General features: G+C 41.9%; 1 protein-coding gene across 1 annotated transcript in view; it reads right to left on the bottom strand.

Annotated features, from left to right (window-relative positions):
* bsna (bassoon presynaptic cytomatrix protein a) overlaps positions 1 to 26,712 on the bottom strand; it is a gene marked incomplete at both ends in the record, with an annotated part of 136,329 nt that overhangs the window by 15,155 nt on the left and 94,462 nt on the right. The window contains 5 exons of the mRNA XM_080496391.1: positions 152 to 1,085; positions 1,219 to 1,472; positions 2,627 to 2,794; positions 4,110 to 9,485; positions 12,717 to 13,169. Of these exons, the coding sequence (XP_080352517.1) occupies positions 152 to 1,085; positions 1,219 to 1,472; positions 2,627 to 2,794; positions 4,110 to 9,485; positions 12,717 to 13,169 (7,185 nt within the window). The remainder of the gene's footprint in view (positions 1 to 151; positions 1,086 to 1,218; positions 1,473 to 2,626; positions 2,795 to 4,109; positions 9,486 to 12,716; positions 13,170 to 26,712) is intronic.

The raw sequence follows: 26,712 nt of genomic DNA, 5'->3' as shown, positions 1-26,712 counted from the left end.
TAAGTGTCTTGGCTGTATAATTTGTTTTAGAAACAATCTAAGGACTGTGCCAGTGTCATCTTGAAGACATCTGTCATCCCTTATAAACTATTGAATACTGGTTGAACCAAATGATTTTTGATGTATATCACTTTGATTTGAGCGACTTTACCTGGTTCTGAAGAGCTTGTTGTTGGTAGAGGGCCAGTCTGGCCTTGGTGTGCTCGTCAGTGGTGGGGCTGAGTGGCTTTGGGTCAGACATGGACCTTTGGGTGCTCTTGATGGGCCGTGGCATGGATGGGTGTCGCTGGGGAGACTCGGCTGTGTAGGACTTCTGCTGAGGTGTGACGTGGGCCTTGTTCAGTCTCTCACTGGACAGAGAAGTCTCCAGCAGGCGGTGAGGGGACACCGGTGAGACAGGAGAGTAGAGAACTTGTGGAGACTTCGGGGCTGTTTGCTGCTGCCGGATGATGCTGGAGACAGATTCGTTGTGGAGGTGGTTATGAGGCTGATAGTTAATGTCCAGTGGATCGGGGCGACGTCGCTCAAACTTCGCTGCATTCGCTGCGATATGCTGCTGACGCTGCTGGGCTAGAAGCTCGACAGAACTCGATTGTTGCGTTCCAGTACTCGTAGAAGAAGAATATGGACTGACTGTGGTTGGTACGCTAAGCTGGGGAGCAACAACCCCCTGTGACTGGGCTTCAGGGTCTGTCTGACATGCAAGAGACTGTCCTTTCTGGGTTCGCTCGGGTCCGGAGATGTAGTGCACAATTTCGACTTTATTTGGATCAGGTACTGTCACATGAATTGCCGGGGAGACTCTTCCCAGGTGCTCCACTTCTGTCTGGCACGACATTTCCCTGATGGTCTGGATGGCGATGCTGGAGGAGACCATCTTGTGTGTGTCAGTTTTGGCGTCAGTAGATGTGGCGGTCGAAGCTGCAGAACCACCGCCTGCTGTGTTGGACTCAGAGTGTCGGGAGAAGCGGGAACGCCGTCGTCGAACCGGATGCTCAGTCTCAGCCTTGTCCTCATCGTCATCTGTTTGGACGGAGCAGTCAACACTGCGACCACGCCTCCTGGTGCGATGGCGCATCATGTATCTGTTAGGTGAGGAAACACAGGACAAACAAAGTAGCACGTTTATGTGTATGATCTGGTGCCAATGTACTCATGTGTGGATCACTGGCAGCCAATATATTGAGAATAACTAAGTCAGCACAGAAACAAATGTACCTCTCCTCTCCGTCTTCATCATCAGTCTGCACACAGCTGTCCACAATCCTGCGGGGGGAGCCATAGAACATTGTGCCATCTCCGTCCAAGCTGTCCCTGGTCAGTCTGGTCATTGAACTGTGTTTCCTCATGTTGGTCCTGGTGTCCATGTGCTCCTCCTGAGTCCTCAGACAAATCTCAGATGAGGAGTTGGGGAGGGAGCGGGAGCCCATCTGAGAATCGATGTACGGGTGTAGCGGCTGTCCGCTCATATCCTATTAGAGAGGAAATAAATATTGTTTATGGCATCTTAGTTGTTGGTTTTATTCCATTACTTATTGTTGATTGACAATATATGTGCTTGACACTCAAGAAAATTAGAATTTTAGCTCTCAGGTGTTTTTTAAAGTATTGCAAGACTTACTTTTTTACATTTGTGACTTTTTAGAGTCTGTCTTAACAAAAATACAAATTTATGTTATTTATATGTATTGTAAATCTTTGACCAAAATCAGACTGTATTTCATAATGTATAAATTACAAAATAGGCTAAAACTCTCAGTGGATGTCTTCTAAAAGCTGGTACAATGTCTTTGTCTCATTCTAATCACCCAAAGCTACTAGTGTTCTGCAGAAAAATGTACTTGCCCTATCAAAGGATCCACACAATGCTTGAAACTACTGACTGAATGAAAATCATCACCATTTGAACTGAATTACTTCTGGCTAAGATTAAACTTGACTACATTAGAAGAACAGCTAAGGTTTGAAAGTTTGCTGGGAGAGTGAGAGAAATGGAGTTGAGAAGGCCATGTATGGAGGAGTGATCCTTCATATCAAAAAAGCATCTGAGAATGAAGATTGCCAGTAAAGACGAGAAAAAGGAAGGCCAGCGAGGAGGTTTATCGATGCAGTAAGAGAGGACATGCAGAAGACTGGTGAGAGAAAGGAGGATGCAAGAGACAGAGGATGATGAAAGAAGTTGATCCAGTGAGGCAATGGGAAAAGAAATGGGTAAATATAAATCAAACACATCAGCTGTTGTTGATTTTCACAACGTCCACTCATAAAAGTGTAGCCTATGATCCTGTTAGTCCAATATTTGTTATTGTGACAGCAGGCAGCCCTGTTTATAGTCCTCTCTTAGTGCAAAACCAATCCTTATGCAGATTGTTGAAGCTTACAAAGTCAATTATCTTACCAGTTCAACAGGTAATATTTCACTAACTCTCTTTAATAGAAACACAATACTCAAAGTATCTCCCAGATTCAATATTTCCATTTCTGATTTTGCTTGTCAAAAAAATGGCAGATGAAATAGAAAACCTCAAATCAAAACTGTACATTCAAGTGTAGTAGTAGAAGCCTTTAACATTGTTGTTTGAGGTGAGGTCATGAATCAGTGGCCATTGTTGTTCAGTAAACTCACCTGTACGCCATGAGCTGCAGCAGTTTTCTGCCTCTTCTGCTCCTCGAGCTGCTGCTGGAGCTGCTGCTGTAAAGACTGGATCTGGTCGAGCTGGGACTTCTGCTGGGCCAACTGCTCCCGCTGCAGCACCAGTTGTTTCTCCCGTTCATGCTGCTGCTGCTGTAGCACCTACAGAGGTGTTGGTGGAAAATAACGAAAAGACGAAGAACACACGACGAAGACAAATTGTGGAATCAGAAAAATGAAGGTTGGTAACAGACAAGATGAGAAAACAAAAGAGAGAAAGAATGGCAGATATAGAATGGGACAAAGTTGTTGTTTTTTTTTTACTGCTGGCATCAGGCTTACTTCAAAATGATTACATTCAAAAAAGCAAATCATATCACAAGATCTCTAAAATCAAACATAACACAGAATATTATTTGAGCTAATGGATTAGTTCTGAAAATGGTTCCAAGTTAGTCAAACTTGTATATATTGCAAAAGCCAAGAATGGAGGTGCAACAAAAATGAAGTGCAGCATGTTCTGGTAAATGCTGTTAATTGTCATATCATGTGCATATTAAAAGATTTTATGCATTTTATTTATTGCCAAAATGACAGGGTGGTGCAAATAAGGAGTTACGATTCTTTTTATGCTCATATTGTAGGTTATGAGATGCAGAGTAAGCATTCAGTTTCTGTTCATTCTTATTAACAAAGGCTTCCACACCTGTTTAACAGAGTTAACTTGAAAGATTTTCAACTGCTTGTTCTATCAAAAAGAGAAGAAAATTGTCAGGTTAGCCCTTCATTTATCTATTAAAACATTTTCAGATGGTGATTTAGAAGTAATGAATGAAATATATTCAAATGTGCTGCTACTAAAAATGTTTACCACATCATTTAATGCATATTCTTTTGTATATCAAACAAGCCAATAAATGGAATGTGAAACCACTTCCCTGTTTTCTAAATATACAGCAAGTCAGACCAACAAATGAAACATGAAACATCTATACAAACCAAATTTTCAAATGCACATCCTACTGGCACATTCATGCACACAGATACAGGTCAAAGAGATAGCATGCAAACAATACATCTATATTCAATAAGTCAAGTTTGAAACAAACATTTTTGAACTAAAGAAGCTATTATTGATACTTGAAACTCCATGGACATAGTATAATAGTGTTAATAATTAAGAAATAAATCAATAAACTTGTCCCATGTACTATTTTAAAGACTTGCTAAAAGGCATGCATAGAATGCAAATACAATTTGCTTGATCCTGATATAAGGTTCAAATAATTTACTACTTAATAAAAACACTTTCAAATGACATAGAAGATGTTAACTGAACAAGATACACCACAAGATCCACAATCACAGAAAACAAAAACAAAATTCACAAACGAGCGTGTATTTAGTGCAAACGTAAAAACCACACTAAACAAGACACCATCAAGCTCTATATTCCATCTCCAATCCCTCCCTCTACCTGTTCCTTGATGGTCTGCAGCTCCTGCAACTCTCTCTGCACCAGTATCTGCTCCTTTTCCCTGTGCAGCTTCAGCTCTATCCTTTCCCGTTCCAGCTCTTCCTGCAAGCGCAATTGCCGCAGTTTCTCCAACTCCACCCGCTCCCGTTCCATCTGTAGGAGCTGCTCTTGTTGTCGGTGGAGTCGCTCTGCTTCAGTTTCACCTTCCTTGTGTATGGCCCCGGGTGGAGGGAATGGAGGAAGACCTCCTGCGAGGGGTAAGCCACTGGAGGGGGCCGATGGGCCTGCTTGAGGTTGTGTGTAGCCATGTGTGTGAGAAGGACCTGAGGGTGGGTATGCATGCCCCGCAGGGGGAGGCTGTTGTGACTGTTGAGCAGTTGTTGGTGGTTGCTGCTGCTGCTGTTGTTGGTTGTGCAGGTGTGCCTGTGATAGGTTTATTGGTTGTTGCTGTGGTTCAGTTGGTATGACAACTGTTCCTTGAACTGAGGTGACCTCTGCAGTGGCCCCTTTCCCAAGGTAAACAGGTTCATTCTGCACTACAGCGCTTGGAGTTGCCATGGTTACAGACGCCAAAGCTCCAACTGGTACTGAGGTTGTTGTTGGAGCAGCAGTAGTAGTGTCAGTAACAGATGTTGTTTGGAGAAGGCCCGGTGCTGGGTATCGGATTGGAGTTTGCCCAGATAAGGGCACTCGGGGACATGTTGGCAGTCTGCTCAGACTAGATAGGGGTACTGGTGTCATGTTGGCAGAGGGATATGGTCTGTAGACTCCCCTTAGTAATGGTCGGAGAACTGAAGCAGGCTGAGTTGTGATGGGAAGCGTAGAAGCAATTGGGGTCTGAATAGTAGAGTAGATCATTCCATCAGAGGACCTAATGGCAGCAGGGTACATAGCTCTCAAGCTGGCCTGCCTGGCATTGATAAGGTTGGTCAATGCTTGACTGTGAGAAATTGGCTTTCCATCGAGTCCAAAGAAGAGGTTTTGTCTCATGCCAAGACTGGCTGCAAATCTGGAAGCACCAAGTCCAGTTCCTCTTCCCAAACTGCCAAACTGCATGAGGTCTGGGTTGCTTCCATATCGATCCATAGAATTAAGTGCCGCACACATGCGGCTTATCTCTCTTGCAGTTGTGGCACTGTACTGAGCCAGATTAGCTTCTTGGAAATTAGCAATGTCACGAGCAGAGTAGCCATAATCTGAACTGATGTTAGATAGAGAATTATATCTTCTAATTGGCAAAGTTTGGGCTGTGATGTCTCCTCCATGCCGTAAGTCTGTATAAGAACCATACTGCATCCCCATGAATCCCCCATAGCCTTGTTTCATTGCAGTCAAATCCATGGCAAGTTCTTCTGATGCTTGAAGATGTGGTTCCAATTTTGAATGGTAGGACTGTAGCCCAGCATCAGCAAGGTTTGTATCAGACATTGAAGGCTGCAGCCTTCCAGGAAAAGGTAATGTGTAGGCCTTACGTCCGTCCATTGGATACTCATGGTATCTTACAGGTTGTCTTTCTTGGTCAGACTCATAGGTGAGAGGGGGAGCAGATGGTGGCCTGATGCCCTCTTTCTCAGAACCACCAACGCAGCTTCCACCAAATGGAAGTCGGTAAACAACGTCGCAACAGGCAGGTTGATTATCAGATTTAATTTGCCCCCCTGTTATATCTACTGCATCCTGTCCTTCTTCTACTGTCACAAGCTGAGTCACTGCCCTGGATGGCTCTGGCCCTCCATCCATCTGTACTACGACACTATGTGGTGATTTGACACCTAGCATTAAGCCAGGGGGACTGGAGTTCCCTTTCAGCTCAATGGGACCAGTGCCATACAACTCAGGGTTGATGACAGGTGACACAGCACTGACCACAGCTGAAGCAGTAGTAGTCTGGCTGACGAGTAAGTCTTTTTTCAGTAAGGGTGGGACTTGGCCTACAAGGTTGTACCTGGCCAAAGCTGATGTCTGTTGATGATGGTGCTGCATCTGATGGTGCTGCTGTAACTGTTGTTCAAGTATTTCTTGTTGTTTCTGCAGCTTCTCTTGCTGTTTCTGTAACTCTCTTTGTTGGTAACTGAGATCTTCAAGTTTTGCATCGATTTTTGGTATGGATGGGTCAGTTGGAGCTGAAAAAGGTTGCTGGTTTTGGGATAGACATACCGTAGAACCCATACCCTGACCCAGATCCACACGGTTTTGATGGGGATCACCATACACTGTTGGTTGTTTAGGCTGGGACATGAACATAGATGCAGCTACAGTGACACTAACAGTGGTTGGTGTAGTTATCTCCTGTGTGTTCAGGTTCATAATAAGTGGTTGTACAATCGTTGAGTGTCTGCTACCCTCTGATCCGCCATGGTATTTTCTGCTTTCAGTAGCTAAGGAGGTTAGATCCATTCCCTGGTCAGTCATAATTATAGGAGTTGATTTGGTGATTGTTCTGAGATCCACAACACTTCCTCCTTGGATCATGTGTCCCTGCTCTACCCTAGAAGTTCCTGGGACTGTGGATATTCTACAGAGAGAGATATTATCCATTGATATGGACCCTCTTGTGTACGTGCTGGCTGTGGTGACCATACTTGTTCCCACATTCACCTTTTCTATTCTTTGTGTTCTATAAAAGCTGCGTGTAGGAGACTGCTGGTAAGGTGGTGTATCTGGAGGGCTCTCACAGGGGGAGTAATTGTCAAATGTTGATTGGCGGCTAAATCGGGTAGGTGAAGACAGGGGGGAAGTAGCAGTGTTGACTGTCATTGGCCTGGCTGGGCTTGCTGGTGGAGAATATGGAGCATCCTGGGAAGATTGCTGTCGATAAAGCCGTGGGGACACTGATCGGTGTGCTGTTTGAGTTGACTGAGCCATAACTGGAGATGTTGGCCCAGAACCAGATTCCATTCGCAATGCTGAATTGAAGGTCTGTGTAGAGAATTCAGCTGTAGCCCTCCTTGATGGAGAACGAGTGGGACTCTGCGGTGGTGGTGATGGAGAGAGGGGAGGGCTAGTGCTCCTGTAATAAGTGGTATACTTGGGAGAACGTGGCTCAATAATTCTTTCAGTTGAGGATGTAGAGCTATCTCGCACCTGAACACCCCTGGTTTCCCCAACCCTTCTGGTGATGACTTCTCGCTGACTATAGGCCTGGGTAATCTCTGCAATCTTGCTGCATACACTTGAGACGGTTGCTGAGGATGTGGCAGTACTTCCAGCATGGCGCCGACCTATATCAGACTGACTGGACGTCATGGTGTGGCTGGTGCCAGTTTGAGAAATAGTGACTGCATCTCTGGCATAAACACCGTAAGCAGCAATAGTGGTTGCAGCAACTGTTGGAGTTATTCCATTCTTTCCTGCTTGGGTTTTGATTCTGTCTTTGTGTCCATCTTTTGCAGAAAAGTGCTGAGTTACTCTCACATCAGGAATTCGTCCACCTGTCTCAGCAAAGGAGACTGGAGCTGAGATCTGTGTGGGACTGGTCCCCGGCGTCAAGAGAGCATTGCTTTGCTCCAGGAGCTTAGCAAATGCGGAGCCTGTGTCTAAAAGCTGTTTGTCTTGATATGAGCTCTCGATTTCAATTTCTACTTGTTCATCTGTGGCCTGCTGCATCTTTGTAATGTTCTGAGATGTTTGACGAATCTCCTCGTAAATATCTGTCTCCGTTTCTGCTGCCTCGTTGTCATATCCTGCTTGATCTTGTTCATATTCATACTCATCATCATAGTTTTGTCCATTAACATCATCATCATAGTATTGTCCATGTCTTCCATGTTGCTGTTGTTGTTGTTGCTGTACTTTCTGTTGTTTTTGAAGCATTTCAGCTTTCCTCATCATCTCCTCATAAACCTCCTCGGCGCTCTTTAGTGGTTTGGAGGTTGAAGATGGCGCTGTAGTGGTGGTTGTTGTCGATGATTTCTCTATTGGTGAGTAGAGGGACATAAAGGTGGGAAGGTTGTACTCGCTACCTGATTTGTAGATTTTAGACTCATATCCTTCAGCCTCTGAATCCAGACTTTGAGGGGAATATTCAGAAGCTGAGGAGCGATGGAGTTCCTCCATTTCTGCTGCTTGTCTGAGCTCTTCTGTTGGAGAAGCATCTTCAATTGGTGAGAGATTGCTCGGTGGTGTCTTGGACCGCTCCCTGCGCCTTTGAGCTCTCAGCTCTTCCTTGTCCCTTTTGGTCTTTCGTGCAGTGCTTCTTATCCTCTGTTGTTCCACCTCTCTCATTTTCTCCTGTTCTCTCAAAAGTTCTTCTTCTTCTCTCAGTTCATCCTCTTCAGAGGAGTCTTCAATAGTGGGAAGAAGAGGGCCATGAGAGCGGTGGCGTGCTTTCCGTTGTTGCTTGGCCTCTTCTAGTCTTTGTCTCCGGCTCGGGCTACTGTCGCTGTCCTCTTCCATTGATGAGATGGATGTAGGAGACTGTCCTGAGCCATATGACGATGAAGTGGGCGGCAGAGTTGAGGAGTAGTCCCCCCGAGAACGCTCCTCAGGAGATCCTGTCAAGCTCTCCATCTCCAGCTCCGGTTCACGGTCAAGGCTCAAATCATTTTCATTACTCAGCTCCATGTCTCGACTGTAGCTGTTAGTGTTATTGAGTTCAATGGTTTTGAAGCGCCTCAGGCCTCCTTGTGAGGCCATCACATCTTCCTCACCTTCTTCCAGTGAGCCTTTGTAGACATCAGTGGAGCTCTTTGTTTCCTCCTCAAAACTGCTGGAGTGGTGCTGAAGACGTCTTTTCTCCTTCCCTGAGTCAGAGATGTGCTTATGGTGGCTTTTCTTAGGTTTCTGATAGCCATAGCCTTCATCTTCCTCATCTTCATCTTCCTCCATCTCATCCTCCTCTTCCTCCTCATTGTCTTCGTCAGCACTCATCTCCATTATCTGTCTCCTCATGAACTCCTCATCAGTCATCTCGGTGGGCTCAGTCTCTTTCTCCTTCTTTTTCTTTTCCTTTTTCTCATCCTTGTTTTCCTTCCGCTTACCCTCCCACTCTCCGCCATCTTCCTCCTCCTCAAGGATGTCCTCTAATTCCTCATCTGAGTCGTACGCATCAGGTGGGATTGACAGGGACCGTGGTCGCTGCTTCCCTCGATCATCCAAGTCTCTGTCTCTATGTTTTCTAGACCTTCTATCTGGCTTCTCCTCGGAGAGACTTTTCTCCAGCAGTGGCCTCATGGAGCTTTCCAACTTGGTGATTTCAGAAGGACTCGGTGGGGAGCCCCGCCCACTGATTCCCCTTTCACTCAGCTTCATTTCCTCCTCCTGGATTAGACCTGTAATTTCACTGTGTGAGCTGGAGATGCCGTCAGAAGAGTAGCCAGTATCGCTAAGGCTCTGAGGGCTGCGTGACAAGTCGTGGGTGCTGTTGTTTTTTGTATCCTGAAAAGAGAAAAACACAACAAAGAAAATAAAATATAAAAAAGTATTAGGTTTTGGAACAAGAAGCATATTTAAATGCAAACATGTGTCACCAGCATGCATACAATTTAAGCCCACATTACATTCACATTACAATATCATATTGATAAAGAGTAAAAAACACTAACATAAACAATACAAACTCAATATCTGAGTTTATTCTGATTATTTGTTCAAATAAAAACAAAATAACTCAACAAAATTAATGTTTCAAACTCATCCAAATAGTTTTTTCATAAACAAGCATACTCATTAATATTGGAACAATTAATGACTTAAATCAGAATGCAGTACATACATCGATGCAAACCACAGTTAGTGGTGAATTAAAACTAAAGGAAAGTTGGCTAAAATTTTATCCATATTACGCTTCTATAAAAATATAGTAGATGTTAAATTATATATGGTACAACTTAACAGTTCTATGTAGTGTAAAAAAAAAAAAAAAAGCTAAAGGCTCACCCTTTCTATTTCCAAGACTTGTTAAAATGTGACACATATAGTTTCCACTTACAGCTACTTTATATCTGCCCAGTAAACAAATGTTGAACAACCACTTAATATAAATACAATTCAAGTTTGTAATGAAACTTGTTGATAAAGTGCTAAATTAATCTGAAGAGAAATAATTAATAGTTTCTAGTACTAAGACAAATTACATGATTATACTATACTGTATTAAATGATATGTAACGTTAGACTTTTCTTGCGCCATTGATGGAAAGAGGTTAGTCCAATTGCTTTGAGATGGAAATAATGTTTTATTCTTGATAAGGAGCTCAAAATGAGACTATAAAATTAATGTGACTGGAGCATAATAATGTACTTAGAAACTCATTCATCAATGGCTCTGTGTCAGATGTTTGCTCATACCATGCCAAATCATAATCTCAAAGGGACTAACCTGGTGAATGAAAGGGGAGATGAAGAAAACATACAAAACAGGAAAAATGGAAATCTTTCCTAGAAAACCTTTTGAGATGGTGACAATACTTCAAAAACTGTACTTTGGGTTCTTTGTGCTTCTGTTTGTTAGCTGCTTTCCAAATAAGGAAAGTCTGCATCACAATACAAAAGGCTCGAAGCAGCAATACTTGAGCTGATGACTTGAAGGTTTAACATATTCATGGCCTTCCAATCTGTACAAAAATGTGAAGCGGAAGAAAAGGCCCCGTTTCACTCGTTCTCTCTTCTGTCTTTCTCTTGCACTCTCTGTCCGTCCTAAAAGTAATCCATGAATGCTTTGCTGCCACTTGCAGTGTCAGTATCATGTGAAGCGGAATCGGTGGCATGCTTTCCAAGCAGCCACAGACACCCAGCACTCAAGTAGAAGGTAATTGGTTCAACTTACAATTCTGAGTAAAACTTCAACAGTTTGACAGCTACAACATTGTGTCAAAACACACTCCAATAGATTATTCTGGTTATTTTGGATCAACAATATTTTGTTTTGATGTAAACACAAATCCAAATGTAAACAAAATGATATTCAAACTTTTAAAGAGAAACATGTTGACGGTAACACATATTCTCCACACACAGGCTAAAGAAGACAAAAACCAGCAGGAAAAATGACCCAATTAAGGAAAGGGTGAAACCAAAATCATGGGGACTGTAATCCATTCTCTACAACCGTGATTCCAAACCTGGGGGGCGCTGAAGATTCATGAAGGTCGCGAACCCTTCTTGAGTTTAAGAGGCATAAATATATTTTATGCTTTAGAAGTAGATGAGTCAGAATTTAATAAATGTGTCAAAAAAACGACTATGTTTAAGCATTTACATTATAAGTGTCTGATAAAAAAAAAGATACTGTTTAAAAGTTCCAGCAATAAACACAAAAATGAATTTAAAAAACATTTGGGAAAGTACTTACAATACTTCACTAGTAACATATGCTTACTTCATAAAAAGGAGCCGTGAAACAAGTTCCTCATTTTCCAGTAAAAACTGGTTCAGTGCTGCTGTTTGATTATGATCAAACCATTGCAATAAATCACAAATCAGATCAATCAAACTCTACAAGTTTTCAGCAGGGATTCTGGCAGCAACAGTTTAGTTAAGGTTTTGGCTGCTTCTTTCCAGTGTGGACCATGTTTCATTTGGCACAAGTAATTATGCTGGATGGCCTCCAGTCTGAGGTGTCGGTGGTAAGAGCCCTGCTTAACTGCGCCTTTATGAATAGTAGTGTCCCACTCAACACTTAAGTCTATAGAAGTGTTGATCAGTGTTGTTTTTAGTTTGAGGAGAACCTGTTTACAAGCTTTGAGGTGACATCCATTCTTATACTTAGTTACTTACTGAGGATTGCATTGTATAGAATGTATGGCCATAGTTTTCTGTGCAATGGGTCAGTCAGTTTAGGAAAACAGGACATTTTCATGAATTTGCTAAACTGACCCGGACACAGTGTGAAAAGAACTCATGTTCGGGCAAAAGATGTTTGGTCAACCTAACGTAGCCTTAGCCTGAATCAGTAGCATCAAAAGCAATCAAGCTGTGAGAGAGTTGTGTGAGCATGCCATCCTGTGACAAAGCCACTTAATCACAATCTGGGAAAAACAAAGAAAAACAGCAATAAGCATGAACGCATGAACATGAGAGGCACTGATGGAAAAGTGCAGGTTAGTTCAGCTAATCAGGTCAGCGATATGTTAACCCTCATTTTTACAGTTACAGTAGCTAAAAACAAATTACACTCGTTTGGATGAATACTGTAGTTGCAGTCTTTATAAGTGCTTTACCGCAACAAAACACAATTGAAAGTTTCTACTTTCAAATGAGATGGTGGCCAATCTCAAATATACAGTGCAGCAGCGACTCGATGGTAACCGATCATCGATTCCAATACAGGAAGACATAATCAGGAGTGTCTTTAAAACACGAGTCAATTGAAAGGAAGTTTATGATGGGACTTGAGATTCTGTCCTTTGATAACTTGATAAACCATCCCATTAGGTTCACCCTCCCAGCTTGGAGGGCGGCCATTGGCAAACCGCCGCATAACGATTTTTCTCTGGTGCTGATCGGGAGTCACCTTTAAGATAATGTAGCGTGATGAAAGGACTTCATGAATGTGAATCATGGATGCATGGATGTAGCCACATATTGAGACGTAAACTGTAAACAGGGTACATGTCTGGTACAGAGGCATGTGTAACACTGCATTTACAAAGAATCAGTCAGACTTACATCATAGTGTCTGGACTTCTTCATTTCCTTGATTGGTGTGATCTGCTCTCCTTTTTTCTGGGAGGGTTTGGTCTCTTTGGTGGTTTGGTAGTCGGCCTCAGTCTTGGACTTCTCTTCTGTGGGTTTCGTCTGTTTCTGGGACTCAGTTGTCGGTATCGGTGCGGTGGCTGGCGTTGTGGTCTTGGTATCGCTTGGCTGTTTGGCAGCTGTGGGTGCGAATGGTCCACCAGTTCCTGTCTGTGGTTTCTGTGTTTGCGGCTGCGCTGGCTTGCCCCCCTGCTGGGCGCCAGGTTTATGGAGGGGGCTTGGCTGACTGGTTGGCGTCTGGTGACGGGGTGAACCCATCGGCTGGTGTTTGGGGGATGGGTGAGGAACAGGAAGAGGAGGCTCGTCGAGGCCGCCTCCGGACATCAACCGCTGCGTCTGGCAGTTGAGACATAGCCATTCTTTTTTCTGAAACAGACAAGACAAACACATGAATACAGTGAACGACAACATATTTTTTTTGTTATTGTTGTTTTGCAAAGGATGGTCTGCACTAATATATATCGAGTTAACAGCTCGTGCTGTGAGCCTTTGAGATGTATTGCTTGGTTTGACAAACATCGAACAAATAGTAAATTATTTCTCAACAGTGCACAATCACAGCACAGGGAATTGTGTGTGTGTGTGTGTGTGTGTGTGTGTGTGTGTGTGTGTGTGTGTGTGTGTGTGTGTGTGTGTGTGTGTGTGTGTGTGTGTGTGTGTGTGTGTGTGTGTGTGTGTGTGTGCGAGATAAATTAATGTAATGCTCCTTAACTTTTGTTATTCATCATAGTGAAGTGTGTCTTCAAGTTCTCAGTGGGTTAAAAAAAGGCTGACAACTTAATGGACTGACTAATATTCTTAACATTAAGTATGTCCATTTCCTTAAGCAGCAGACTGCTGTGATACTTGCACGCACACGCACGCACACACACACACACACACACACACACACACACACACACACACACACACACACACACACACACACACACACACACACACACACACACACACACACACACACACACACACACACAAGCATGACCTCTGTGTGTTAAAGTCTTTTGTCCACACAGAGCTGTCAGAGCTGCAACAAGCTGAGCTGTTACAGCTTGAAAAGGCCATGTCAGTTCAGCTGCTTCACTATGTTTTTATCCCATCAGATCCGCCAAATTAACAAAGCCTGAGAACTACTGACGGATATTAACAGTATGACACGCAGGAAAGCAAGCACATATGACCCAAACCCATTTTTACAATGATATATGGCCTTGAAAGTACATTTAATGTTCCAACAGGAAATTCAAAATCAATAAAGATTTTTTTTTTTTTTTTTTACATTTTAACAGAGAGGATTTGTTAACATGATCTTCCAACACAAGCACATTACTAATATTTCCAAACCATTTCAAGGATTTGCACAAATCTGAGTGAATCTCACAGACTGACATGCAACTGATAAACCCTCAAACCTTGTGCACTTTCACACTGAGGAGCGAAGGATTCCACCCTTTGTGCCATCAAGGAGTATAAAGTCTACATAAATGACAAAGCAAACCCATTTTTCTTCACGGCCAACTGTCTCCATAGCAAAAACATTATTTTTGTCATTTCATGTCACTGTAAAGTTGTCCTTTTTAAAAATATGATTGAAAAATGCAACCAAAAACAAAAAAATCATGGTATAGCTATGTTATACTTGTCATCGTATGTGAATGTCATATTTTTTGCAATCTCCAAAAACAATGGTTCAACTATTATGGATATAATTCTACCATTTTGAGCTGGTAATTTACTTGCAACCGCACTGTGAGCAGTTCTAAATCATGGCATCCCATTTCTATAATTTCAATTAATTCAACGAAACAAGGTCAGTTGGGAAAAAAAAAACAGAATTGGAGGTTTCAGGCTTTTCCAAAACGGAGGTTATCAAAACCCAATTTACAAATGTCAAAGAAACCCTGATGCAAGATTTTCTATAATCCAGAGCCAAGCTGGGAAACTGGTCTTTTTTTTTTTTTTTTTTTTTGTATCTTCTTCCTTCCTGCCACCAGCACCTTGTGTTTATTCTGTCTGTCTCTATCAGGGACAGTGAATGCTGTTTGGGGCAGAAAAGCAGCTGTATTGCTCATGTAATGAATAATTGGCAGATGCAGCCCTCCTTCAACACTTATCATCCATCTATGCTCATCAAATCCCTTCTCTCTGTCTTGGCACACTCGCCTCACCTCACCTCTTTGTACTGTAACTCTCCTTGCCTCTTTACTGCCTTTTTATTTTGTCTTCTTTTTTTTAAGCTCTCCTCTGCCTGGAGCCTCTTTTATCTCTCTCTTTTTAGAAATCCTTGTAAGAGATCATCTGAAATTAGGTGTCAAATGAAGAAAGTCATCTACCTCTACTGAAATCCACTGTGATGGAGACCATTTTTGGGCATTTCTTCCTACGTATACAAAAGAAAGTATGTGGACATCCTATCTTTTGTAAGACTACTAGCGTCTCTTACGGAGACCAAAAACGAAGGATCACAGAATGAAACATTTAAGATTTTTCAAATCGTAGGCTCCATTTTTAAGTGAAAACACATAATGTTTATCTTATTAAATCAGAAAAGGGTCTGTGCTTACCTGGCACCATTTTTAAAACTAAGTCTGTTATCATTGAATATTACCTACGTGGTCTACGACAATGTGCAGGTTGGTTGTGAAAGTATGAATGAGTAGATGCTCAATACTTTATTTACTCACTCTGCCTATACTAGCTTTTACATAAAGTCATATCCTCAAATGTAAACCAATCCACATGCTCCCACCTGCAGAAGGCGAAGCAGAGATAGTTTAGAAATACTCCTCGATGTTGTGACACTCATTCATTAAGATAGCTGCTAATTAATTAAGTGTTGTTTGACCACTTCAGCACTTGTTCGGACTTCCATTTTAGACACAGCCTTGACGGATGTAGCACTCCACATTCATTTGACTGAAAAGCTCCAAATCAGCAAGTCTTCTTAGGTTTGAAATACATGATGAAATATTGATGAAGATTGCTGAAATGAAAGTATTTAGCTGTACACTGCGAGGATAGAAACATGTCTGAGAGGGATCATCTGTTAAAGCACAACACTGTGAATCAGTTCCTCGGACAGTGGAGTTTCAGGCCTGCAGACATTATCACGTGCGTTTGTTTGTTGTCCTGCAGAGTGCCCCAGTGGTGCCCACTTAACCTACATAGCACAAACAATCCGGCCTCTTCTCCTCCTGTCAATAACACTCGCTAAAATGCTCCATCAGCCCTAATTCTCTTTGCAGTGCCGCTGTTTTTCTTTTCATCATGCCGCCTTCATTCTGCAGCACATTCAGGCTCCTCACAGTTTCGCTTTCTTTCAAAGTATCTGTCTTTTCAAAATCTGTTCAGCGTTGTCGGATTTATTTTTACTCTACCTTCCAGCTTTCTTTTACAATTCCTCTTCTGTCATGTTCACCCAATTGCTCTTTTTTTCTGTCCCTGATTTTTTTTCACCTCCTAACTGCAAATGGATAGAAACTATCTTTTATTTGTGCATGCCAGTCATACATTTGATCCCTTTCATCAGCGGATTCAATCGTAGAAATAGTTCACAATGATTTTACTGTTTTGACGAGATGGAGGTTTCACAATTACACATGAATGAGATTTGTTCATGAACAAACAGAATCAGAAGAGCAGGGTTGCCATTTTTCTTCTCTATCTCAGATTTTTTTCCCTCCTGCCACCCTCTTCATTAGTGTAATCTAGCAAAACGTGTCCTGGTTTGGAAAACTGAAGTTACATAGAAAAGAATAAAAAAAAAAACCCCAAACAAAACACCCAACAAACACAAGTAAATGTGAATATAAAACATAGATAATCGCAACACTCCAAATGTCAACATGTCTGCAACGAAATGTCTATGCACAAAGAAAAAACGCAAAGGATGACCCTGTTGTAGTGGCTACGGCATGTCTGTTTACCCGACAAAGGATTTAAACATCTGGATGTGCTCGGATCTGCAGCTGGTTTAAAATGCTGACAAGGTCATTAAATATTCATGCTGTTGTTGCTCTCTGTTCATGGAAAGATTGCCCATTGATGTCAACATGAAAGGCGAGATTATGGCAACCCAGAGAGTCGTGCTGATGTAGAGAACTCGGAATTACTCGCGCCTAATAAACTGTGCATTATTTGGCATGGCAGAGGATTGATTCTGATTCTGATCAATTTTGATCAACTCTGACTTGTATGATGGAGATGATAATAGGGAAGCTATGCTTTTTTTTCCAATTAGGCCTTTAGTTGTGACAAACAGTTTCAGATACAGAGATGAATGAAGGATTAACTTCACGTGTGCATTTGAAGTGTAATTCATCACAATGAGATGGATTCCTTCATAAATGCTTCTCTGTGTTCCAGTTTGCTGTAAGTCATGAGTCATCCTCGTTTTTTCACTCTTTTGTACCTGCAGAATTTCTTTTCTCTCTGCAATCGTTTAACTTCTTACTCCCTCTCCCTCTTATCTCCACCCTCCCTCTCTTCTCTCTGCCTGTCACCCTTGGTCTCCTTCTCCCTCCCGCCAACAGAGCGAGGACTATTTTTACCCAGAATGCCATTGTTCTGCTCGAGCGCACATTTCCCCAGCACTGGCTGCCGCTTTAGGCTGCACTCCGCCGCGTACACTCGTACACTCACACAAGCAGTGTGGACACACGGTTCCCTTCGGTGCAAAATGGAGGAGGCCTTTTTGCAGCTGAGGGCTCACCAGAAAGAGCGAGGGATGACAAGCAGAAGGAGGAAGAGGAAGACAAGGAAGGGAGGCAGAGGGGGGGGGAGTGAAGCCCACTAGGCAGAGGAGCGGGAAATGAGGAAGTGAGTGACACCACATGTGCACAGTAACTCTGCTCAGCCTGGAGTAACGTGACTCCCTGCTGCGTCTGATGTCACTGGTTTGAGTTGGGGGGAGGTGAGAGATGAGACGGGCTGATGGAGAGGAGGACGCGGAGCAGGAGGTGGGAGTCAGCTGAAGGAGACAGGAGACCTTCCTTCTGTGCTGCTTCCGTCGCCTCACAGTGACCCTATTTTCAAGGGAAAATGCATCGTTGTGGAGCTTCAGTTTCAGAAATGTTTTGTATTTATACAGTAATGTTTTGAAAATGATGTGTGACATGGAAATGGTAGAAATGCTATAAAATGTTGTAGTGAGCATGTCAGTTCTAAGTATTTCTTTTCTCAGGTACTTGTTAAATGGATGAATGGTCACTCCATATGGCGCAGTTGCACTTTTTACCCTCTCAGCTCCACCTTTCTGTCACTTAAGTCTTTCAGCTGCCTTCCCATTGTCCTTCCTGTGACTGATCTGAGTTTGCTCATCAATAGCAAAACTAATGTACAAACAATACTGATTTCACTGATATAAGGAGACGTTAACCACGTGCTGTCAGGCAACAGGCCCCAGCTACACAAAATCCTTCATCAAGTGACGCAAAGCCATGTTCCCTCACCATCATCAACATCCCAGGAACTGTGCTGTAAATCAGTTTCATAGGAGACAGTCCATTTTAACCTCAGGTCAAGCACCTTATTGAGCCAATTTCATCGCAGACGGGTTTTGATTCATGGCTGACGGGACCGATCAGTTCATGTGAAATGTAGCAAACATATTTGCTGAGAGACGCAACTTTTTTGAAGCATAGCAGGCTGTGAAAGAGCAGCAGAACATACAGTGACTTTCTTTCCCTCACTGTAAACCCACATGATCCTACTGTATGACTGATGGAAAGGTTTTTCCAAAGGAAAAAAAAAGAGTGGATATTAAATCTTTTGAAATTCTTTTTACTTTTTCGGGAAAGTGTAATCCATTGACACACACACACACACACACACACACACACACACACACACACACACACACACACACACACACACACACACACACACACACACACACACACACACACACACACACACACACACACACACACACACACACACACACACACACACACACGTCACTGCCTTTGAAGAACTTTTGAAGACGGTTTCTCCATCATTCATCTGCTGCTTCCTGGTTTCCTGGCTAATTATTTTACACCAACAGGCTTGAACTCAGATGACAGAGTGTGGTTCAATGCGGGTTTCACTGCTTGGTGCACGGCTTGCATCACTGCTCCAACATGAGGAGACTTACTTTTCTATAGCAAAAAATAGGCAGATTTCACAGGAGCCATCCTATTTTTGTCCATCTATTTTCCGAAATACTTACTCTTGTACTCTCCCCATCTTAATTCCTCCCTCTGGAGCTCCGTCTGCTCTTAATGCCTTCATTTCCTCTTTGAGTTGTTCTTGTTTTCACTCCCCCTCTTTTATTTCCCTCATCCATCGCTAACTTTATTTTAAAGATTGGGAGCAGCCGCACGTGAGTGAGAAAGAACGACTGAGAAAGTAACAGCCAGAAGGTGAGAACCAATGTAAAACAGCCGATGAGGTGTGAACAAAAAGTTCTTCAGCTATTGATGACGTTCACAAACGAACAAAGCACAATCCTGAGCAAGTTTATTTGTCTATTATTGAATCAAAATGTACCATTATTCTTATTATAAGTCAGACTTTATAATTTCTATTTTTTATTACATCTTTATAGAGATAGACTTGCTTTTAGATGACTGGATTTTAGTTTTAATTTGCCTGAAACATCTCAAAAATCATTTATTTTTGAGATTTCCAACAAAATATTAATTTCATATGATAACGGTTTTAAAAGTCAAGACATACTTTAGTCAAGCAAACAACAAACATGCTACACATTAATCAAATGTTGATCTTTAGACATTTATAATAGAAAGAAAGCTGATGAGGCACCGAGAGGGAAAGGATGTATGGGGGAAGAAGCGTAGAATAACTATTAGAAATGGAGAAGAATCATTTTGAAGTGAAGTGGAGGAAGAGACGAATGAAGGGAATAAGGGGAATAAGGAGAAGGAACAAGACTATAAAGACAAGGTGGATGGAAAGAGAAGAAGAAGAGATGCAAGGCTTCCCCTTGGATGTGATAACGTATATATGAGCGGGACTTATTATTGAAGAAAATGCAGAAAGTCTTATCCTCTGGTTATATAACCCAAACAGGTTTCATTTCCATTTCACAGATATTCTAAAATCTCCTCTTCCTGTTTTTCTCATCACAATAGAGCCTCTTTAATTATGTAACCCTGTTGTGTGAGGCAGAGGAGTGGGCACAGCACTGTGTAAAGTGTGTTTGTTTTAATATGTACACATTATGTTTTATTGCATATATTTCTCCGTCACCTTCACTTCCTACTCATTTTCTGTCTCCGGCCAACCGACTGGACATTTTTCACAGAGCCAACATAAATCCCAGACAAGGCTGATCTGCCCACCTCTTTCCTCTGCTGATACTCCACGGAGGAGGAGGAGGATGCTCTTGATCTGTTGTGAATTTATTGCTGCTGTGATGATGAATTCTGATGTTGGCAAAATCTATGACTGTGACCATTGTAATCTGCTTTCAGATTGACCCTTAAGAGAGGAGAAGTGCTGGATTTGCCTGAAATAAGTTTACCAACAACAACAAGTATGAATCACCTTGGTTTTAGATTTGTGAAAAAAATGTGCTTGTTACTTATATTATGTGTTTTAATTAAATATGCATGATAATTTTCTAAACCGCCCACTGTTTTATGGGATACAGTATGGAGAGAAGACTTACTGATACATACTGACAAAGTTTTCCTATCAGTGTGAGATTTGATTATTTTGTACATCATGGTAGATTTATATACTACAGAAGAATGGTTTCTATATTTTGGTTCAATCAACTCGCATTGTGTGGTGTTTCAATTATCCAGATAATGAAACCCTCCACCCCGGTTCTTAACAGTCAGCTTTTAAATCCCATTTCAAGTGGCTCACGAGGTTGTGAGGAGATTTCGAGAGACAGAAAAGGTAGATTACTACATTTGGACCCTCTCACAGACAGAATTGTGGCAGTACTGATGATCATCCAATGCCACCAGTATGCCATGTGACCTGACAGTGACATGAAGAATTAGAGATGGAAGCTTTTTCACTTGGGACATGGACAAAGATTAAAAACAGACTTGGATGTGTTTTGTTTGTCCCAAAATCTGCTACAAGAGCAAATTCTAATAGGCGAGCTGTCTCAATTGGGTCGATTGGCACACATGCTTGGACACTAATACAAGTGCACGCACACGCACACGCACTAGCATCCCAATCTTTGCAGGGCCTTCTCATTGACCTATTGCATTCTTCAGGTCCTTCACCCTAATAATTAAGTGCCTTCCCTAACATTAACCTAATTGTAACCTTGTGGCCTTGTAGTATTACGGTGGTCCAGCATTTTGAATCTTTTCGAATAAGTCTGACCCCACATTAGTAGGAGCTCTCAGATTACAGTCCCCACAAAGAAGAGAGTACACAACCAACTCCCCACACATAGACAACCTTGAACTCACAGTATTCACTAACTGTTATCCTGCGTGCAAAGTTTCAGTGTGTGTGTGTGTGTGTGTGTGTGTGTGTGTGTGTGTGTGTGTGTGTGTGTGTGTGTGTGTGTGTGTGTGTGTGTGTGTGTGTGTGTGTGTTCTGCACTAATAGGATGGCAACTTGCCAGCAGTCTCAGTCCAGGGTCAGCAATGAACATACAACGGACACGTCAACTAACAAAGAGAACTTATATATTAAGCATTAAAAACACTTTATATCATGATAATGTGGTTTTTTTTGGTAATTATTCCTGATCAAATTATTTTCTGCAAACTTTTACTGTGTCAGCAATAAGTGAGTGAATTTGCCTCAGAATCCTACAGCACAGAGTGTTTTCCGCCCCTCATAGCTAGTTGTTTTAGTTTGAATAATTAATAAATTAAATATTTAATGTGGTTTATTCTCAGGATTTCCATCCAAAGAAAACAGCAATCCTCAGAAAAACTAGGATAAAGTCAGAGTAAAAAGTAAAATATCTAAATAAAGTTTAAAGCTGAATACAAATCAACCAGAACTTTGGTTTTATGTGCAGTTTGGAGCAAATACCTCAGAGCTTTGTGCACCTCCAAAATAGACATTTCTTAGTGTCTTCTGCTGCACAATAAGCCTCAAGATTGACCATAGTGGACATGTGAAAGTATCCGCTGTGTACATTCATCTATGTACTCAGTATCTGAATACTTTCACAATATGGATGTAAAACAAAGACTTGTTCAATAAACCTCCATCTCTGCAATGTTATCTTTTTGAAACTGCTCCCTGGTTGGCATCTATAAGTGGGCAGATACGTTCATTAACTTAGAGACTCCCTGCAGAGAAGTCTTGTCTAGAGCTGCATCATAAAAGCTATACAATCTGAACAAACTGAACAAGGTCAGATGTACCAATTGTTTTAATATATAAGTAAAACAATGGTGAAGCAACAACTTTACAAGTTTAGGAACAAACAACATCTGTGATGATCTCTTCTTCTCACATAACTTGAATTATATGTCTTGTTTTTAGTGGGTTTTTTTTGTTTTTTTTTAATCCTCTGAACTGCAGTGTAATTTACCTCTTTGGAGACTTGAAAGTCGACTAAGTTGAAGTTCTTTGCTGAGCTGTGTGTACTCCGCGATTACAGCCCCGGTGGTGGTGGTGGTGGGGGGCTGCCGGATGTTATTAGGATTTAATTGATCTGGCCTTGGTTTTAGTTTGAGAAAGACTGCAGACTTTGAAGTGCCGAAGTGTGTACTTTGAAGTGCAGGAGGCCGTCCACACTTGGACGGGAACATTATGGGTAGGGGAGATTGCTGGCTTATCCCGCAGGCTGAGGAAAAAGACACAATCAGACAGATGCTAGAAAGGGAGGTGGAGGGAAGAAGTCTTGAGGAAGATTTCGCTGAAGGCTCAGAGCGAGGAGAGGGAAAGTCTTCTACCTCGAAATGAGATGAGTGAGATGGGAGGAGAGGGGACGAGGAGGCTGAGAAATGGAAAGAAAGTGGAGGTGGGGGTGGACCTGAGAGAAGATGGAGCACTGCAGGAGGGAAAAACAGAAAACAGAGAAGCAGACTGAGGAGAGCTAAATGAAAGGGTGTGCAGGGTGAACTGAATAGGTAAGAAAAATTGACATTTCTGGACAATTTCTGATTATTAAAGCACAATTTCAAAGCAAAGACACACTATATGAGCCAAATATGGTATTATTGAAAGTTGTATATTTGTTTTCACCTGTGTGTATACAATGAGTGGCGCTGTCGTCATGTGATTACTGTATATTCTGGGGCAATCAAAGGGCAAACAGGTGTTGAATGCGGAAAGGGCACACAGGTTTTTGACTGTTTTGACGGAATTCGTGAGGCTATGTACTTGTGATTTTTGATGTTGTTAAACTTTGAACGAATATGATTTAGAACTGAAATAAAGAAAGATTTTCTATCTTACTGAATCTATGGACTCAGTTTGATGGACATGAAGTAATAGGTAAGCAGTCGCTGCTTAGCACGTCACACCCACCTACGGAGTTAACATTTCACCAGTGCAGTACTCGGCTGGCTGTTATACACACATTCCAGCTGTAACATGCTCTATGGAATCTGGATTTACCCGAGAACAGACAATGGAGAAAGCGAGCCCTCATTTTAATAGTCTGTGATTTTAGTAGTTTTATGCTTGAATACATTCATTACAGCCGTGTACAGGAAGAACAAAAAGAGTTTGATCTTTATTGTTTTTGTAAAATGAACAGAAGCACTCTCTGTCGAACCAACATTTTTAAAGAATAAACACAAATCATGTAGTTTTATAAGAAGTGAACTTAGTTTGGTCTCGACATTAAAACTAAACGTTGTCACATACAAAACAACGCTGTGGTTTGTGCTAAAGAAAGTCAGCATGATATAGGATTTAAATCTATTGTCTCCTGATCTTACAAAAGCAGAGGGGACTTCATGTGGGTATTCTTACCTGAAAGCAGTCACGTTTTGCTATATATTACATACCATTATTCATTATTATAAATCCTTTCAATTGAATTTGAACTATTTTACTGCATGAAATTACTCTTGAATTTTTTAAAATTTAAATATATCTTTGATGAGTTTTGATTTTTCTTAAATATTTATCTGAACATTTATGCTCTTTATCTACATTAAACTATCTATAAACTAGTAGATCTCTTCATTGTTCAACACAATTTTCTTTTAATCAAATGTTAAAATGAAGGGAAGGGGGGTTGCTTGTGCAGATTTGTCACATTGGTGATCACATTTCTTCTCTGCTGGAATTGTTGTTTCCAAGGGTCTTTTCAGGAGTTGGTTAAAGTTTTGTCACTATTGCGCTCACTGATCGAAATCAAGTGTCCCGATGGTATGAGTCTCTACCAACAAAGTTAGATTGCAGAGGTTGGTAAGTTTGTTTTTCTTGAATTTTCAGCTTTCTTCTGCTTTCACTGACTCAACTGACATCACTTGAGGCTATTTATCGTACTTGTACAGCTGCCTCTGGAGCCACAAAAGACTTCACACAACTTTTCTAATGCATGCAGCTCTAATCCTTGTGAGGCCCGGAAACAAATTCCATGTGTAAAAATATGACTTTCCCTAAACCAGTGGTTCTCAATTATGTTCTGTCAGGCTCCCCCTAGAGGACAAAAAAAATGTCAGCCCCCCCCCCCCCCCCCCGATTTGTACTACCATTGAGAACCTGATAATATTTATTTATTTATCTGTATAAATCACTGTATTATTTGCTGGCACCAGCATTCTGCATACAATCGCCTGATTATCAAAATAAATTAATAAAATGAGCTGGAGGCCCTTTTTTTATCGTTCAAGCATGAATAAAGACACTAATACTGAAAGTTGCACCTGCCTCACGCCCCCCCCCTGACACCCCACCACGCCCCCCCACGGGGGCTTGCCCCACCATTTGAGAAGCACTGCCCTAAAACTAACTTACAACTTGTCAACACCACTTTCCAACCCAGGACAAAAAAAATATGATAATTATTATGTGAATAAATATTATAAATCTTTTTATACTATTATAAATCACACTGCAAAAAATACTGCCATTATCTGTTGAGTTATATGGTACAATACATCTCTGGAGTCTTTTTTCATTTTAAATGCAATTAACGTGGAAAGTAATTTTGGGATTCTCGGCCTCAGAAACATCGTGTCTCATTAAATACTCACAATGAAGAAAAGCATACATACAAGGAGGCATGAAGGCATTGAAGGCATGGCCAAAATGGAGGATCATGGATATATAAAAAAAGAAGTACAGGAGAAGCGAGAAGGCAAAGACAAGAAAGAGAGAAATCAGAGTGGTGCAGAGATGCAAGTAAAATGTCAAGAGTGAAAGAGGGAAGCAACCGGAGAGGATAAGGATATTAGTGAACTGGAGGAGCGGAGGATGAAGGGTGAGATGAAGAGGGAGGAGTGGAAGAGAAAAGAGAGGCGGATTCCAAAAATGTACAGTGAATTAGTTCTGGCTCATGAAACTGGCAGTTCTGGCTGAGAAATGCTCTGGGGCTGGGGTGTGTGTGTGTGTGTGTGTGTGTGTGTGTGTGTGTGTGTGTGTGTGTGTGTGTGTGTGTGTGTGTGTGTGTGTGTGTGTGTGTGCGTGTGCGTGCGTGTGGCCGTGCAACGGTACGTTGCAGTTGTGTATCCATATATGTTACATATGTCGTGCAGATGTAAGGATGCACGCCGCATCGCTGCGTCTCCAGAACAGACGTGATGCGACGATGTCATTTGGACAAAAACAGGCTCCATCTTGAAAAGAGCAGCTCTGAGAGTAAAGCCCACAGGGTCAGAGATGACTGCTCCGCCTGCTTATGGACCCAAAACAGGAAAATAAGAGCCTCAACTGTCACGTCACTATGCCTCATTTCATCTTCAGATGACCTCCGACTACCTGCTCAGGATAGCTTTTACAGCGGAGGAGCAGCGGCACGTAGTTAATTGGTGTGTGCTGCCTTACTCCAGAATATTTAGAAATAACACATCAGCAGCAAGATTGTGCTTCATCCAAAGAATAAATCCCAGCAGCTACTATCTACAGGACCTTATCTACTTCATTACCGTTCACAGCATATGAAATAAGAATGAAGATTTTTGATGTCCTGACGCAATAACACCTGACATCTGGGTAATTTAAGCACCAACTTAAAAAGCTCAACTTTATGAATGCAAAAGTGCTGAGAGGCTGATTAAAAACCATTTTTCCAGTAAAGCTTCAAGCTGATACGGAGTGTGCAGCATCGAAACCCTTCAGCCTGTGTCAGTCAGTGGATTTCAAAGTGTGGCGCCAGGAGAGTTCAAAGGAAACAACGCAGCAGGAAACTGAAGCAGCAGAAATCTGGGGATCCGGAGGATGCCTTTTCACAGCATGATACACAGAAAGCGGCAACTTTATTGAAACACGGACACTTCTAACAAAACATTTGAATGATAAAATAGCCAAACTAGCAATATCTGATTATGCAAAAATAAAAAAAAAGTCTGCTATTCAACCATGTGAGACAACGTACATGCAAGATGAGAGTCAGTGGGTTGTTTTAAGTGACACCTTATACATAAACAAAGCCTTTCAAATGCAGCATCAAACGCTGATCTCTTGTTCGTTAAGTTCTCAATGTTCGAAAAAGACCAAAAGAGAAACTCCACTTGGTGCCTGGCAGTAATACAGTCTGAACACACACACACACACACACACACACACACACACACACACACACACACACACACACACACACACACACACACACACACACACACACACACACACACACACACACTGTAACAGTGAGTAAAGGTTTGTGTCATCCGTCCTCTGCTGCTGACTCACCTCCAGTCCGACTGTGAGTGTGAGTGTGTGATACCGGTGGAGAGGCTGTGCCTACAGCTCTTCACCCTGGGGCATTTTGGAAACTTTGGGGCAAAAGAAA

Source organism: Blennius ocellaris (assembly GCF_963422515.1).
Source record: "Blennius ocellaris genome assembly, chromosome: 5".
In the NCBI taxonomy this organism is placed as follows: Eukaryota; Metazoa; Chordata; class Actinopteri; order Blenniiformes; family Blenniidae; genus Blennius; species Blennius ocellaris.
Note: the sequence above shows the minus strand (reverse complement) of the source record. Positions and strands in the feature narration are given on the sequence as shown.